Source organism: Emys orbicularis, chromosome 1 (genome assembly GCF_028017835.1).
Source record: "Emys orbicularis isolate rEmyOrb1 chromosome 1, rEmyOrb1.hap1, whole genome shotgun sequence".
Taxonomy (NCBI): Eukaryota; Metazoa; Chordata; order Testudines; family Emydidae; genus Emys; species Emys orbicularis.
In genome coordinates, this window is record NC_088683.1 from 104,131,117 (window position 1) to 104,147,605 (window position 16,489).

Sequence of the window (16,489 nt, forward strand, 5' to 3'; positions counted from 1 at the left end):
GGCTTTTCGAGTTGCGGAAATTTTTGCGTAACGTACGGGTATAAGTTTCCAACTTACACAAAATTTGAGTTAAGCAGGGCTTTCTGGAACGGAACTATTGTGTAAGTCGGGGGGGCGTTTGTATTAAGGTGTTGATATTTATATAGCAGATAAAATTTATATTGGATACACCAGGGAGTATGTCAGAAAATATTTTGAGCAAAAAGAAATAAAAAAAATTATCCTCCTGCAAATAAAAAACAATTCATGTCTATAACCCATCCTACTTACAATGGTATTATTAAGCTTGAGGTGGTTTTTTTTACAACTCTGACATGTCAATTTGATGCTGTTGTGGGGTATTTTTGAGAGGGGGTGTGTGGGGGTGTCAGTTTTTCCTTTCTGTTTTTTTAAGCATAAAGCAATCTATTTCCCCACCAAGGCTAGCAAGACAATTTTGGTCAAACTTTCCAGAAACATTCACCTTTAGGCAAAACTCAAGAATGTAAGATGTCAGTCAGAGAGCCAAGTGCACCACAGGAGGTCTTGACTTAGTTCCCGAGGACCTTGTAAAGTGCAAAGGGGATACAACCTCTAAATGTTCACAGGAAGAAGCCCCATTATAATGCACCTTAGGAAAGCTGCAACTCCAAAATGTCTTGGGGAGAGGGTGTGTGAGGGGGAGAAGCTCTTCAGGGGAACTTCTAAAGTGGATAGGACAGTATTTTGGTGCTATAATAGACAGTAATCAGATTATGATATATTGTATTATTGCTAAAGTGATTTTTTCAGCTTCAAAAAGAGTTTAATTTACCTCAGTAGAGTCAATTGGATAAGAGTGAGGTATTTTAGAATATACTCAGTCTATTTATTTTTTAAAAAAAATAGTAATTCCTTGGCCACAAGCTATTGGAACATGCGAATGCAAAGTACCTAAGCACTTAGCAAACAACAGTTCAGAATTCCTTTTAAGTGGTTAAAACTAAGTCTTCTGACTATTCTTTAAACTGGTGGTATAACTGCTTCACATTTTGATCTTCCATAGGTGAAGAAGCTCTTCATGAGTACCTCAGAACTAAAGCTGTAACTGTGGAGTATTAAAGGAACAGCTCAGCCTGACTGCCAAAGCAACCCCCTTGCTGACAGCATCAATTTTAAGTACTCTGTTAAGCACTTAATACAATGCCCAGGATATACTTTCTGAAGTAGTACCACTAACAAAAAGCAAATAGTATTTATCCATGGAAAATTGTAAGGACCAAATTCTAGCCCCATTAAAGTCACAAGGAATTTGGCAACTTACTTTAGTGGAACTAGAATTTGGTCTTTACTTATCTAAATGTCCACATACCTAAACCTTCCGAGTTGTTCTTAACTCAGGCAATGGGAAATTGCTTATGTAAGACTCAAGGATTGGGCCCATGATGTGCCTAATTTTTTTATTAATATGAGATGTATTTTACATGATCATTTTAAACCTTTTTACATTTAGTCATTAAAATTCTCTTAAAACTGTACTTTAAAATGCACATTATACAGTTTTGTTATAAAACAGTTCAAGTTTTTCAACAAAAGTATACAGCTCTGACTTTTCAGCAGTATAGGAAACCTTAGTGCCATAAAATGTAAATAAATGCAAGAAAGTGCACTTATTATGATCTTTGTTAAACTATGAATATTAAGCTGAAGTTATTGAAAATATTTTCTATCTTCTTGCGAATGTGGAATGTGCAATTTGTATGGGATTGTGAATGGTGGTTACATTAATAGATTTAAACCAGCTGTGTCTGTGTATATGTCTGCTATCACTATTGTATGTGGCATAATTATTTCACATTACATGCACTCGCTTTACCTCAAGGAGAATTTATCGCAAGATTATGGCATTAGGCAGTTACTATGCTATAAAGTCAGATATTAACCGTATTTTTTACTTGTCAAGTACTAAAAAGAAAGGATATCTGATATAATGACCAAGTGTTTTTTCACGATAATGAACATAACTTTGCACATTCCGTACTTCAAGAAACATTTTAAGAGAAACTACTGTACCACAAAGCTACAGCATGCTACAGCCAATATTTTAATTAGTTTGTGAGATCAGCTGAACAGTGTTCCAAATGTATGCACCTTCTGAAAACAGGTATTACAGCCCAGTGAAGTTTTTTCAGTGAACAGTAAGTTTCCTGAAAACTACAGTTTTGGTGAGACCAAAGCCATGTGTAAATTTAGCAAATAGTTGTTGCTGGGTTTGGGTTTTTTCCCTTTTTTTCTTCTAAAGGAAAATATTTAAAGTCTAAACAAACTGTTTCAAAGTGTCAGAATTGACTCAAACAACATTTTTTTGTTTTGGCAAGAAAAAAACAAATTGTCAGTTTGAAATGAACCAATTTTGTTTTTTTCTCCAGTTCAGCTACCAAACGAAAAAAACAATTATTTTTTTTGCTCATCTCTAGCTGGTATCACAGGAACAAAATTATCTGTTTATGTTAGCTCTATGTAATAATTTTCCTACTTAAATAGCCCAATGTTAGACACAAGTTAATGTGGAATATGTTTTTGTAGTAAAAGTGGTCTAGCTACAAGACAATTTTTTACCTTCAATTTACCAGGCCCATCAACATGGTCCACAAAGTTAAATATTCAGTTCTGGACACAGTTTACACAGCCATTAAGCAAGGTTTATGAAGTGTGACATTATAAACAAGCTGTATCCACATTGTGCAATGTACCATTAAATCACCGCATAATTCCTTCACTTTGCATGTTGACAAAGTGTATTTGAAATGCAATTGAGTAAAATTAGTCTATACTGCAAACCTTAGTATAAAAACAGTATCCAGGCTATCCAAATAAAGGTACCTTAAAGTGTTTAATTTACCATAGAAACAGTACCTTCAACAGACAACCATACTAGTTCCCCAACTGCTTTGGATTTTGTCAGTTGACAGATATTTAGGAAATTCTTTGATACAACAGCCAGAGACACAAGGAATAATGTGTATAGATATGGGTCATTAAATAGTTGTGCTGAGTAAAACTGGCATGTCTAAATCTCCTTCCAGTGGGAAGCAATGTTAAAGTGATGTGTGAGACTAGCAGTCCAGTGTTGCATCTTAGGCCAGTTTCCCTCCAGATTTAAAACTGTTTGAACAGTTTAATTCTAATGTACCATAATTAATAAGTGGAAACTAACCACCTCAGTACTGTGTCTTATACAGCCCATATCCCAAGTGCTGCTGCTTTTCAGAAAGATTGATTACTAGCAACATGTGTCAAAGGACCTGCTTTGGACTAATAATTTAGCTAAAATAACCCATAAATTGAATCACAATAGTAATTGATGCCAGTAAGATTTTATTTTTCCTATTAATAAAGAAAGATAAGAGGACATGCTCTTCAACAAAGACTGGAAATGGTATTGATCATTATCTTGGTCAAATGTTCCAAACAGTATTTATTTTAAATCCTGTGCTTAACTGCAGCTTGCTAGTCAATTTTCTGTAGCTAAGTAAATACAGTCATATAACCTTAAATTATTATATAAAATACTGTTTCTTTGAGAAACAAGTTATAATCTACAAAGGCATTCAGATATATCATTTGAAAAGCAAAACATGACTAAACTAAATACAGTAAAATAGCCCAAATTGCTCCCTATAAAATTGAGGCAAGAATAAATTAGGCATATTTCCTGACTTAACTCTTGAAGCACTGAGTGCTTTTTTAGTATTTGCTAGTGAAGACAAGTATATAATACTTTATTATCTTAGCATATTTATTCCCATCTCAAAACACAAGCTTTGTCTTCCTCCAATCTACTTGTTTCCCTCTCCTGAAGTAAGTACCCCCACACCCTATTAACCTGTTCTTCACCTCGCAACAGGCCAAGAACTTCACACTTCTTGCTAAGCTTTACAGTGCAGCCTCTCAAATTACCAAGTTTCATGCTGTTTCTTCCCCACCCTGACCTCCTGATGCAACTCATTTCTATATAGCTTGGAGGATAGGTCTGGACTTAGTTCTAAGAGCTCCAGCTTTCCTCCCAGCCATAAGAAACTCTCCACCCTACTAAACACAGTACTTCCAGTGACATAAGTGACTGGGAGTTCGCCAGTTTCCAGGTGACACACACTTGGAAATTAGCTAGTTTTCTAAGGGTCAAGCCTTCAAAGTAGTCAGGACATGATACATTCAGAAATGGAAATCTGAAAATAGTTCTATCTACTCATTCACTTTGCTGTCCAAAATTTCTATTTTGCCCTTTTCTCCTTTTTGTTTTGGAAGTTTTATCGTGTCTATGGTAACTTCATCAGTTGCACAACTGTCCTCTTCAGATTCTGAGCTGTCTTCTGAAATTATTTCTTCTTCATCCGTGTCAGAACCACTTAATTCAACCAAGGCTACATTCTGCAAGAAACAACAGTTCTTAAAAAATGAACAACCCATATATCTACATATTGCTTTTATGATTTTTGTTAAAAAAAAAAAATCCAGGACCTTAATACACATGAACATCCTTACCATAAAGTCATCAATTATGTGCTATGCAAAAAATAAGTAGACCTCAGTAGACTGGAAATATTTGCAAGTTTTTTAGGGATCACTATAAACATGAAAGTTTAAATATGAAAAATGAGTTTATACATTCTAAGCACCTGTAGTGCTCAGTAATAAAGTAATAGTTTTTAAATAATTCACAGGAAGCAAAAAGAGAATAGTACATTGATGAATTCACTCTGTCTAAAGCGAAGGCTTCTGGTTTAAACTGACAAATGAAAGGAGCAAAAGGCTGGATTTTTCAGACAAGAATCCAAGTCTGAAAATATAATTTTCAGGGGGCTGTCTCATTTTGCTAATGTAATTCATGTCATAAGAGTTTAACGTTGTCATCCACAGTCACAGCTGTGCCACTGATAAATATTCAAGACAATCAGAATATTTTCTAAACAAAAAACTAGGGCTGTCGATTAATCGCAGTTAACTCACACGATTAACGCAAATGAATCGAAGTTAATTACAGTTTTAATTGCGCAGTTAAACAATAGCATACCAATTGAAATTTATTAAATAGTTTGGATGTTTTTCTATATTTTCATATATATTGTATTCTGTTTTTTAATTGAAATCAAAGCATATTTTTATTACAAATATTTGCACTGTAAAAATGATAAACAAATAAATAGTATTTTTCAATTCACCTCATACAAGTACTGTAGTGCAATCTGTCATGAAAGTGCAACTTTCAAATGTAGATTTTTTTTGTTACATAACTGCACTCAAAACCAAAACAAAGTAAAACTTCAGAGCCTACAAGTCCACTCAGTCTTACTTCTTGTTCAGCCAATCACTAAGACAAACAAGTTTGTTTACATTTACAGGCTCATAATGCTCTTCTTATTTACGTCACCAGAAACTGAGAACAGGCATTTGCACGGCACTTATGCAGCTGGCATTGCAAGGTATTTATGCACCAGATATGCTAAACATTTGTATGCCCCATCATGCTTCGGCCACCATTCCAGAGTACATGCTTCCATGCTGATGACGCTCATTAAAAAAAAAAAGCGTTAATTAAATATGTGACTGAACTCCTTGTGGGAGAATTGTATATCCCCTGCTCTGTTTTACCTGCATTCTGCCATATATTTTATGTTCTAGCAGTCTCGGATGATGACCCAGCACATGTTGTTCGTTTTAAGAACATTTTCACTGCAGATTTCACAAAACACAAAGAAGGTACCAATGTGAGATTTCTAAAGACAGCTACAGCACTCGACCCAAGGTTTAAGACTCTGAAGTGCCTTCCACGAGGTGTGGAACATACTTTCAGAAGTCTTAACAGAGCAACACTCCGATGCGGAAACTACAGAACCTGAACGACTAAATCAACCACTGGCTGGTAGCATCTGACTCAGATAATGAAAATGAACATGCGTCGGTCCACACTGCTTTGGATGGTTATCGAGCAGAACCAGTCATCAGCATGGACGCATGTCCCCTGGAATGGTGGTTGAAGCGTGAAGGGACATACAAATCTTTAGTGCCTCAGGCACATAAATATCTTGCGACGCTGGCTACAACAGTGCCATGAAAACATCTGTTCTCACTTTCAGGTGACATTGTAAACAAGAAGTGGGCAGCATTATCTCCTGCAAATGTAAACAAACTTGCTTGTCTGAGCAATTGGCTGAACAAGAAGTGGGAGTGAGTGGACTTGCAGGCTCTAAAATTTTATAGTGTTATTTTTGAATGTAAGTTTGTTTTGTTTTTTTACATAATTCTACATTTGAAAGTTTGACTTTCATGATAGAGATTGCACTACAGTACTTGTATAAGGTGTATTTGTTTTTTTACTTGTAATCAAAAACAAATATAAAGTGAGCACTGTGCACTTTGTATTCTGTGTTGTAATTGAAATCAATACATTTGAAAAAGTAGAAAACACCCAAAAATATTTAAATAAATGGTATTCTGTTATTGTTTAATCACTTGACAGCCCTAAAAAAAAAAAATCATATTTCAAGATGTGAAGCTGTATAAAATTTTTGACAAGTACGAAAAATCTGCATTTGACCAAAGCTGTTATTGTAGGTCCAACCCCCCCATAAAAAAACAAAACAAACATACAACCTGCATGGTGAGATCAGTCATAAGAAAGCTGAACTTTTAATAAATTTATTGAATTACTGCAAGAAGCACTGTAACCATAAGACCTTTTGACATGTGCTTTCTGTTTATTGCTATTAAAATGTTATACAGAAAGATATGGATGACCCTGAAGACTGGAGTAACAGAAATGGGATGAAATTCAGTAGTACTAAGTGCAAGGTCATGCACTTAGGGTCTAATAGTAATTTCTGCTACAAACCGGGGGATTATCAGCTGGAAGCGACAGAGGAAAGAGACCCGAGAATATGGGTTGATCACAGGATGACTATGAGCCACCAATGTGATGCACTGTGAAAAAGGCAACTGTGATCCTAGAATATATCAGGCAAGGCTTTTCCAGTAGATAGTGAAGTATTAATGCCATTGTACAAGGCACTGGTAAGACCTCATTTGGAGTTATGTGTACAATTCTGGTCAGTCATGTTCAAGAAAGATGAATTTAAACTGGAAGAGAAACAGATCTACTAGAATCATCAGGGGAATGGAGGGCCCATCTAATGAGGACGAGTTTGGTTTGTTTAGTCTAGCAAAAAGCAGGCTGAGGGGGGATATGGTTGCGCTCTACACATACACTAGTGCAGGGGTTCTCAACCTTTTTCTTTGTGAAGCGCCTCCCCCCCCGCAACATGCTATAAAAACTCCACTGCCCACCTGTGCCACAATAACTAGTTTTCTGCATAGAAAAGCCAGGGCCAGCATAAGGGGTAGCAAGCAGGGCAATTGCCTGGGACCTCATGCCGCAGGGGCCCCGTGAAGCTACATTGCTCAGGCTTCAGCCCCGGGTGGCAGGGCTCAAGGCTTCAGCCCCATGCGGTGGGGCTTCGGCTTTCTGCTCTGGGTCCCAGCAAGTCTAATGCTGGCCCAGCTTGGCAGCCCCCCTGAAACCTGCTTGCAGCCCCAGACCCATGGTTGAGAACTGCTGCATTAGGGGGCTAAATACCAGGGAGGGTGAAGAGCTATTTGAACTAAAGGCTGATGTAGGCACAAGAACAAATGGATATAAACTTGCCATTAACAAATTTAGGCTTTAAATTAGAAGGTTTGTAACTATCAGAGGAGTGAGGTTCTGGAAGAGCCTCCCAATTAGAGCTGTAGGGGCAAACAAATTGATTAGTTTTGAGTGAGAGCTGGGCAAATTTAGGAGTGTGGTTGTATGACGGGATTGCTCGTGCTGGTAGGGGGCAGGACACAGCAGGTCTGGGGCTCACTTCTGGTTTAGGTCTTAAATTCCTGAAGCTCATGTTTGTGGTTCAGTCTGCCATCCGCAAACGTCAGGAAGGGATTCCCCCCCTGCAATGTATTCTGGAAGGGTTTTTTTTAATCTCCTTCCTCTGAAGCATCAGGGATGGCCATGGCTGGAGATGGGACACCGAGAGGGGTGAACCAGGACTTTGAGGTAGCACCAAGTATTCTCTCTCAGGTGCTTGGCTGGCTGGTTCTTGCTTGCATGTTCAGGGTCTAGCTGATGGTCATATGTGAGGTTGGGTCAGGAAGGAATTTCCCCCAGATGAGATTGGCAGTGACCTGGGGGCAGTAGGGTTTCCTTCCTCTACGTTTTGTGGGTGCAGGTTGCTTGCCAGGATTGTCTGGGTATACCTCAATCATTTCCCTGACATTCTGGGGGCCTCGAGAACTGGTGCACCTTGGTCCCTCCTATTGTGTGTATGGGGGGCACATAATAGTCTAATAATCTCCTTTGGGTTGCAATACTTCAAACATTACGATGGTTGGGTGTAGTGTGTGGGTGCTGGGTGAAGTTGATGGCCTGTGATATACAAGAGGTCAGACTAGATGATCTAGTGCTCCCTTCTGGCCTTAAACTCTATGATTAAGCTTTTCATAGAGACATTTGAAAACAGACAAATATTTAAAACAAAAAACAAAAAAAACCAAAGCTCCCTTACTTCTTCTACTAATTTCACATTAGATTCTTAAAACAATTTCCAGAATCTAATTCACTCTTCCACTATTTACATTTCACAATTGTCTCAGCCCTAGATAATGAAAACAGACTAAGCTATTTTCATGTTTTGGATATAATCAGTTTCTCGTTGGGGTTCTCAGACATTAGCATAATGCTGCAGTATTTCAGTTAAAACACTGGAGAGGGATGTTGAAATAAATACAAGAGTTTCCAATAAAATTTGAGAGATCATAATTAAGGTTTTTAAGTTTTGTTATACCTGACATACACGAGACCTAGATTTTGGGCCTTAAACTACCGTATATACTCGTTCATAAGCCGAATATTTTTGGTAAAAATGTGACGCATCAAAGAGCGTGGGTCAGCTTATAAACGGGTCTACACCAAAATTGATGATTTTAAACTCTATGGAATCATTGAATTGAATAATACAGGGATTGGCAACTGTTGGCATGCAGCCCGCCAGGGTAAGCACCCTGGTGGGCCGGGCTGGTTTACCTGCCGCGTCCGCAGGTTCGGCCGATTGCGGCTCCCACTGGCCACGGTTCGCCGCTCTAGGCCAATGGGGGTGGCGGGAAGCGGTGGCCAGCACATCCCTCGGCCCATGCCGCTTCCCGCCACCCCCATTGTCCTGGAACGGGGGACCGCGGCCAGTGGGAGCCGCGATCGGCCGAACCTGCGGACACGGCAGGTAAACAAACCGGCCCGGCCTGCCAGGGTACTTACCCTGGCGGGCTGCCTGCCAAACGTTGCCGATCCTTGATCTAATACATTGTGGTTTTGTTTACTTGGAGCATCTGCAGGCATGGAGCCCCTCAGCTCCCCGTGGCCGCGGTTCGCCGTTCCCAGCCAATGGGAGCTACGTGAAGTGGCACGCCTCTTCCTGCAGTTCCCATTGGCTGGGAACGGCGAACCGCGGCCACGGGGAGCTGAGGGGCTCCAGGCCTGCAGACGCTCCAAGTAAACAAAACGTCCTGACCCGCCAGCGGCTCACCCTGACGGGCCGGGAGCCAAAGTTTTCCAACCCCTGAAATATAGGGTCATTTTATGAAAGGGTCATACAGTTTTTGCTATTTTTACCTATCCATTTTGGGGAGTCGGCTTATAAACGAATGGGCTAATGAAGAGTATATACGGTACTTAAAAGTGTCCTTTAAACATAACAGAACACTTGTTATTGTTACTTACTATACAATCTGAAATTACGATTCATTAGAAGTCAGATTATTTTGAAAACAAAAACTTAATCTCTTTAAATTACTATTTGTAATTACAAAAGTTACTCGTTGCCAGGATTAGAGCTTTAGGGGCAGCTCGTATTCTGGGCTTAAACTGCTAGAGATAAAGTAGTTTATCGTCAAGTTTCAGTGATGGACAAGATTACTATGTCATGAAGAGCAAGTAGCATACTTTGCTTTAAATTTATGGCTAGTTTCAGATCAAAATTATAAAGGAATATAAAGGAGGAAACTGGGAGCTTTATTTTTCAAACAAACCCATCCTAAAACTGAGTGAAGAGTTTTACACCACATCACTAAATTTACTTTACAAAAGCAAAACACAATAAATATATTTACCATTTCTATAATATTTTCAAGGCAGCTGTCTAGATTTTCAATATCAAACTGATGAGCTGGAGCTGTTGCCATTTCTCTTCTTAGCTCATTGTTTGCAAGGGCCATCTGAGGTAGAAAGCTCTGAACTCTGTCCAAAACTAAGGTAGAAATAGTGAGATTATACCATATATGCATATTTAGATTTTGCAGTACAAAGACATGAATAGTATTATTATTAACAACACAGGATTTAACTGTTTTAATTTTGAACTTTCAAGTTGTCTACAATATTTAACAATTCATTTGGGGAATAAAGTTACTACTTTATTGACCAGATTGCTGATTTTTCCAGGGCACATACAGTGCAGAATATCATGGATCTTGTGCATCAGTCCAAATGGTTCACTAAGGGAGTCATGTCATGGCTTTTATTTGACCTTTTTGAAAAACTAAAATATGGCGAGTCCAACAGACGCTTCATAGCAAAATTCTATTGTTTTAAACACACACCAAAACATGAAATACTCAGGATGCTCCACGTCAATATTAGTTCCTGTGAAGTACTGTACCTTACCTTCTCCCCTCTTGGAGCAAAGGGGCAGGGTCCAAAAGAAGATGGGGGGGGGGGGGGGTCAGTGATGGCACAACTGTCAAGAAAGTTGTGCTGCTGATAGGAGAAAGCAACCTCAGAAGCAGCTTTCTACCAAGTGTGTTATGCTGCCAAGAAGGCAGCCAAGGTGGATAGGCAGTGTAGGTAACAGCATGGAGGAGCTGGCCTTTTGCAGGGATGTTGCCAAGCTCCATGGGATTTCCCACCAACGTTGCGACATCTTTGCTATTTGATGGGTCATGGCCATGTCCCCTCCATGGATGAGTCAACCCTTCCACTTGCAGATTAACATTATACTTCCACACTTTTTTCAAATAGCCTTTTCCCTCTCTTGTCGTAAGGCTGCACTATTCTGATTCAACTCCAGTAAAGTCCCTTACAAACTACTACTTTATGCCACACTGACTCTCCCCATAGAGTTCTGTCAAAGAAAGAACTCCATATTTCCTCCTTTATCATCTCAATTACAAGTTGAAGATAATTTTGAAAGGTTATTAAAAAGGAATGATTATTTTAAAAAGATATACTAGCGTCCAATACTTTATACTAGCAAATTGGTTTTGAATACAGAGATTAGAATGGTTATATGAAAAGTAGAAGCCCTTTGCACACTAAGCAAATACAATCCAAGGCTGAGAAATCACTAATAATTTGTCTTCTATGAAAAGAATAAAAATCCTGAAGATGTGTCACTTTATACCACAATCAGACAACAGTGCCAGTTAACTCTGTGTCTTTGATTAGGGGACAAGGCACATGGATCAAATGCAGAAAAATACCTTCTCTGAAGCCATTCAATGAGATCACTGAATAGACAAATGAGTAATCTGGCTTACTGATTTTGACAGTATTCTTTTAAAAAGTGAGGTTAAGAAAGTATTTTCAATATTAGAAGTCCATTTTTATACTACTTGGAAATATAACACCAGAGGTTCAATCTTGCAAGTCCTCTACATACTGAAATACTCCCTCTGACACCAGTGGGGGTTTGTAGTATTAGGCCCTAAAACACCAAATGTTTACAAAAAATTATGCAGAATTAATGCTTTGTGCTCCCTCTGCAGGATGAGTCAGTTAACTACATTAGAAATATTCTGAGAACTGTGCCCATTTTATCTGATGAGTAAAAAAGGCCTAGTTAGCTTCAAGCTCCAACATAAATAGAGGGGGAAACATCCATATTGGCAACCGCAACAGAGAAATTTGCAGATTCACAAGTAGCAAAAATAGGTTTAAAACTATTTAAAACTTATGCTGTTAATTGATTTTCAAATGCTAACTGCTTCAGTGGTCGGCTAAATTAACGTTGGATGTAGTCATGGTTATGTGCTTTTCAAGCTCACAAAGCAACTTAAACAGTGATCAACATAGTCCTTAAGAAAAGATGCACTTACTGTTACTTCTTGGTATTCTAACTGTCTCTAAATTTGTGACCTTTTTGCTGGCATGTTTTGAGTTAATCAACAGTGTGTCATGAATACCTACAAAGAAAAATTACATCAGTTATTTCACTATTTACCAATGTGATACTAGCTCCCTTATTTAGATATTTCACAAGATTTGCACCAGAAAACAGAGACAATTTAAGAAAGTTTTCATTAGTTGGACAATTTAACTAGTCAACTCTTAATACAGCAAACGGGATGACCAATTTCAAGGGAATTACTTATCACTAATTAAAATGAGACCTTTAAAAGTTTATTTTAGAATCATTTCTTTATCCTATCAGAAGTTTGAAAACATTCAGTACCCTTCTAGTTTTGTCCTTTAAAGGTCTGACATTACAGTACATCCTTAGTATTTTTTCGCTTATTTACTTAGCATTACATCAGCAATACCAGGTATAGTTAACTTGTTCTCCTTTGGAACATATGTAGGGATTAACAGATAAGCTCTTGCATGAAAATAATATGTATGCATAGTGCCTTGGGCTGAGAATCTCATCAGATCCCACAAGCTAGGGAGGCTCAACATTAGACCTGCAGGAATAACTGATTTTTCCACTAGGTAGTCCAGGGGTGGCCAACCTGAGCCTGATAAGAAGCCAGAATTTACCAATGTATATTGCCAAAGAACCACAGTAATACATTAGCAGCTCCCCCCCTCCCCCCCATCAGCTCCTCACCCAGCTCCCAGTGCCTCCCACACACCAGCAGCCCTGCCAGTCAGTGCCTCTCCCTCCCTCCCTGCACCTCCCAATCAGCTGTTTTGTGGCATGCAGGAGGCTCTGGGGGGAGGAGCGAGGGCACGGCAGGGGAAGGGGAGGGAGTGGGGGCAGGGCATGTGGCAGAGCCAGGGGTTGAGCAGCAAGCATCCCCCAGCACACTGGAAAGTTGGCGCCTGTAGCTCCAGCCCCAGAGTCAGTGCCTATACAAGGAGCCGCATATTAACTTCTGAAGAGCCACAGGTTGGACACCCCTGAGGTAGTCAAACCAAAAAATAATTTTAAAAAATTAGTTTCAAACCAAAACTGATGCATAACTGGTTGGAAATCATTCCCAAAGAGTAGTTATCAGTGGTTCACAGTCATGCTGGAAGGGCATAATGAGTGGGGTCCCACAGGAATCGATTCTGGGTCCGGTTCTGTTCAATATCTTCATCAACGATTTAGATAATGGCATAGAGAGTACACGTCTAATGTTTGTGGACGATACGAAGCTGGGAGGGGTTGCAAGTGCTTTGGAAGATAGGATTAAAATTCAAAATGCTCTGGACAAACTGTCTGAAGTAAATAGGATGAAATTCAATAAGGACAAATGCAAAGTACTCCACTTAGGAAGGAACAATCAGTTACATACATACAAAATGGGAAACGACTGCCTAGGAAGGAGTACTGCAGAAAGGGATCTGGGCGTCATAGTGGATCACAAGCTAAATATGAGTCAACAGTGTAACACTGTTGCAAAAAAAGCAAACATCATTCTGGGATGTATTAGCAGGAATGTTGTAAGCAAGACACGAGAAGTAATTCTTCCACTCTACTCTGCGCTGATTAGGTCTCAACTGGAGTATAGTGTCCAGTTCTGGGTGCCACATTTCAGGAAGGATGTGGACAAATTGGAGAAAGTCCAGAGAAGAGCAACAAAAATGATTAAGGGTCTAGAAAACATGACCTATGAGGGAAGATTGAAAAAAAATAGGTTTGTTTAGTCTGGAGAAGAGAAAACTGAGGGCTTGTCTACACTACCCGCCGGATTGGCGGGCAGCGATCGATCCAGCAGGGGTCGATTTATCGCGCTCTCCCCTTGACTCCGGTACTCCACCAGAACAAGAAGCGCAAACGGAGTCAATGGGAGAGCGTCAGCTGTCGACTTACCACAGGGGAGACACCACAGTAAGTAGATCTAAGTATGTCGACTTCATCTACACTATTCACGTAGCTGAAGTGGCGTATCTTAAATGGACCCTGCGTGCAGTAGTGTAGACAAGCCCTGAGAGGGGACAGGATAACAGTTTTCAAGTACACAAAAGGTTGTTACAAGGAGGAGGGAAAAAAATTGTTCTTAACCTCTGAGGATAGGACAAGAAGCAATGGGCTTAAATTGCAACAAGAGCGGTTTAAGTTAGACATTAGGAAAAAACTTCTTGTCAAAATGGTTAAGCACTGGAATAAATTGCCTAGGGAGGTTGTGGAATCTCCATCATTGGGGATTTTTAAGAGCAGGTTAGACAAACACCTGTCAGGGATGGTCTAGATCAGGAGTGGGCAAACGTTTTGATCGGGTACACAAATTGTATGGAAGGCCGGGGTAGGCTATGCCTCCCCAAACAGTGAGGCGTGGCCTGGCCCCTGCCTCCCATCCAGCCCCCAGAACCCCCACCCCCATCCAACCCCCCAGGACTCCCGCATCCTATCCAAACACCCCTGTTCTCTGTCCCCTGACCATCCCCACGGGACACTCGTCCCCTATCCAATCCCCCCTGTTCATCACTCCCGGGACCCCCACCCCCATCCAACCCTCCCTGCTCATTACCTGTGGGGTGGGGGAAAGAGGGACTCAGTGCTTTCCCTGTGCATTTCCCCTGCTCGTTTGGCTGCTCTCCCTGGCAGTCAGGCAGGGCTCACTCCCTATCTGGGCTTGACTGCTGGGGACAGGGGCCAAGCATGCTGGGGCTGGAGGGGGGCCCTGGCTTGCTCTGCCCCTGGCAGCAGGGCCCAGGCCCCTTGACCGCCTCCCCGAAACTTCCCCTGCTCCCCACCCCGACTCCCTCGCCCTGGAGCACCAGGTCTGGTGGTGCTATAGCTATGCCGCCCGCAGAAGCTGCAGCCATGCTGCCCAGGCGCTGGGGGAACTGTAACTGCGAGGGAGGGAGGGGAGCAGAAAGGGAGGGGCCAGGGACTACCCTCCACCCCGCTCACCATGCTGCCGCCGTGGGGGAGTTGGGCTGGCTCCTCCGCAAGCCTGTCCTGACACCGCTCCCTGGCAGGAGCTCAGGGGCCAAAGGGAAGGGGCCTGCGGGCCGGATGTGGCCCACAGGCCGTAATTTGCCCCCCTCTGGTCTAGAGAATACTTAGTCCTGCCATGAGTGCAGGGCACTGGACTAAATGACCCCTCGAGGTCCCTTCCAGTCCTATGATTCTATGAAAACTGTTTCCCCCCCAGTTCTTCTTCCCAATATGACAACCTGAAAACTCTTGATTCCAATCAACATTTCATTTAGAAAATACTGATGGTTTTAACACGTTCAAAACCGAACCATTTCAACACTGCCCAAAATTTTGTTTTCAGGGTTTTTTTTTATATTTCCGGCCACAACTATTCGCCGAATTCGGCCAACATTTGTGACTAGTTTGGGTGCCCCCCCCAACCAATGCACTTGGCAGGAAATTTACTATTCGTCCCCGTCCCCCCCGCCCTAGTCAGGACGGGTCAGTTCTGGGCCCGGCGGCTTCCGGAGCCTCAGCGGACGCTGCTGAAAGGGCCAGCGCGAGCCTGTGCTTTGCCTTCTCCAGGGCACGTGCAGGCGGCCTGGGGAGCTGAGAGCGTTTCATGGCGGGGGGGTCGAGCGGAAACCGAGACCTTCCGCCCCCCAACAAGCTAGGCCCTCGCCACCCTGCCCCTCCCACCCCTGAGGCCGCCTGCCGGTCAAGCTGAATCAGGGCGGTGCCGCGTAGTCGCGGCTTGCGCAACAGCTGCCGCGCGAGGCGGGCCCCCAACCTGCCACGCAGGCAGCGCGCGCTGCTCTCAGGCCGCGTTACCCGCCCGTCGCCACCATCGCTGAAAAGTGGGGGCGACAACAGACCGCGCGCGCGAGCAAACCGCCTCCCGCCAGGCGCCGCTTCCCAGCCTCCCCGCCCCGCTTCTTGCCCGCAGGCGGAGGCTCCCTCCCTCCCCAGCCCGGGGACGTGGCGGCTCAGGACCGGCTACCTCCTCCGCTCCCCACGGACAGCAGCTCCCTGGAGGCAGCGGCGCCCGCGGCACGTTCCTTCAGCGCCATCGGGGTCTCGGGCCTACGCGCGCCGCTTCCTTCCATATGGGCGGGGGGTGTCGGGGATCCGGATGCCGACGGGGCTCCGCTCTAGCCACAGACTAGCTCCCTCGGGCTGCGCCACAGCGCCTCCTGGAGCCCGGAGGAGCCAGCGCAGCTCGGGGCGAGGCAGCCCCCAGCGCTTGCGATTCTCTTGCTGCCCAGGCGCGGCCAAGCGTCCCTTGACGTCAGTGGGAGACTCAGCCCTGGGAGGAATTGTCCGGGTGTGGCTACAGGGCAAGGGAGCAGCCGGGCTGGCCCGGTCAGCTGAGTGGGGCT

The 16,489-nt window shown here is 42.5% G+C and overlaps 2 protein-coding genes across 2 annotated transcripts in view; one reads left to right on the top strand and one right to left on the bottom strand.

The window, feature by feature from the left end:
- The window catches only part of ALDH1L2 (aldehyde dehydrogenase 1 family member L2), a 50,025-nt gene extending 46,797 nt beyond the window's left edge, over positions 1 to 3,228 (top strand). The window contains exon 23 of the mRNA XM_065423497.1: positions 1,025 to 3,228. Coding sequence (XP_065279569.1) covers positions 1,025 to 1,080 — 56 coding nt within the window. The 3' untranslated portion in view covers positions 1,081 to 3,228. The remainder of the gene's footprint in view (positions 1 to 1,024) is intronic.
- A 93-nt stretch (positions 3,229 to 3,321) lies between these two features.
- Positions 3,322 to 16,238, bottom strand: NOPCHAP1 (NOP protein chaperone 1). The gene is made up of 4 exons (XM_065423496.1): positions 16,111 to 16,238; positions 12,136 to 12,222; positions 10,153 to 10,289; positions 3,322 to 4,389 (listed from the first exon to the last, which is right to left on the bottom strand). The coding sequence occupies exons 1-4, from the start codon at positions 16,214 to 16,216 to the stop codon at positions 4,204 to 4,206; spliced, it is 516 nt and encodes a 171-aa protein (XP_065279568.1). The 5' UTR covers positions 16,217 to 16,238; the 3' UTR covers positions 3,322 to 4,203.
- Between the last annotated feature and the right edge of the window lie 251 nt (positions 16,239 to 16,489).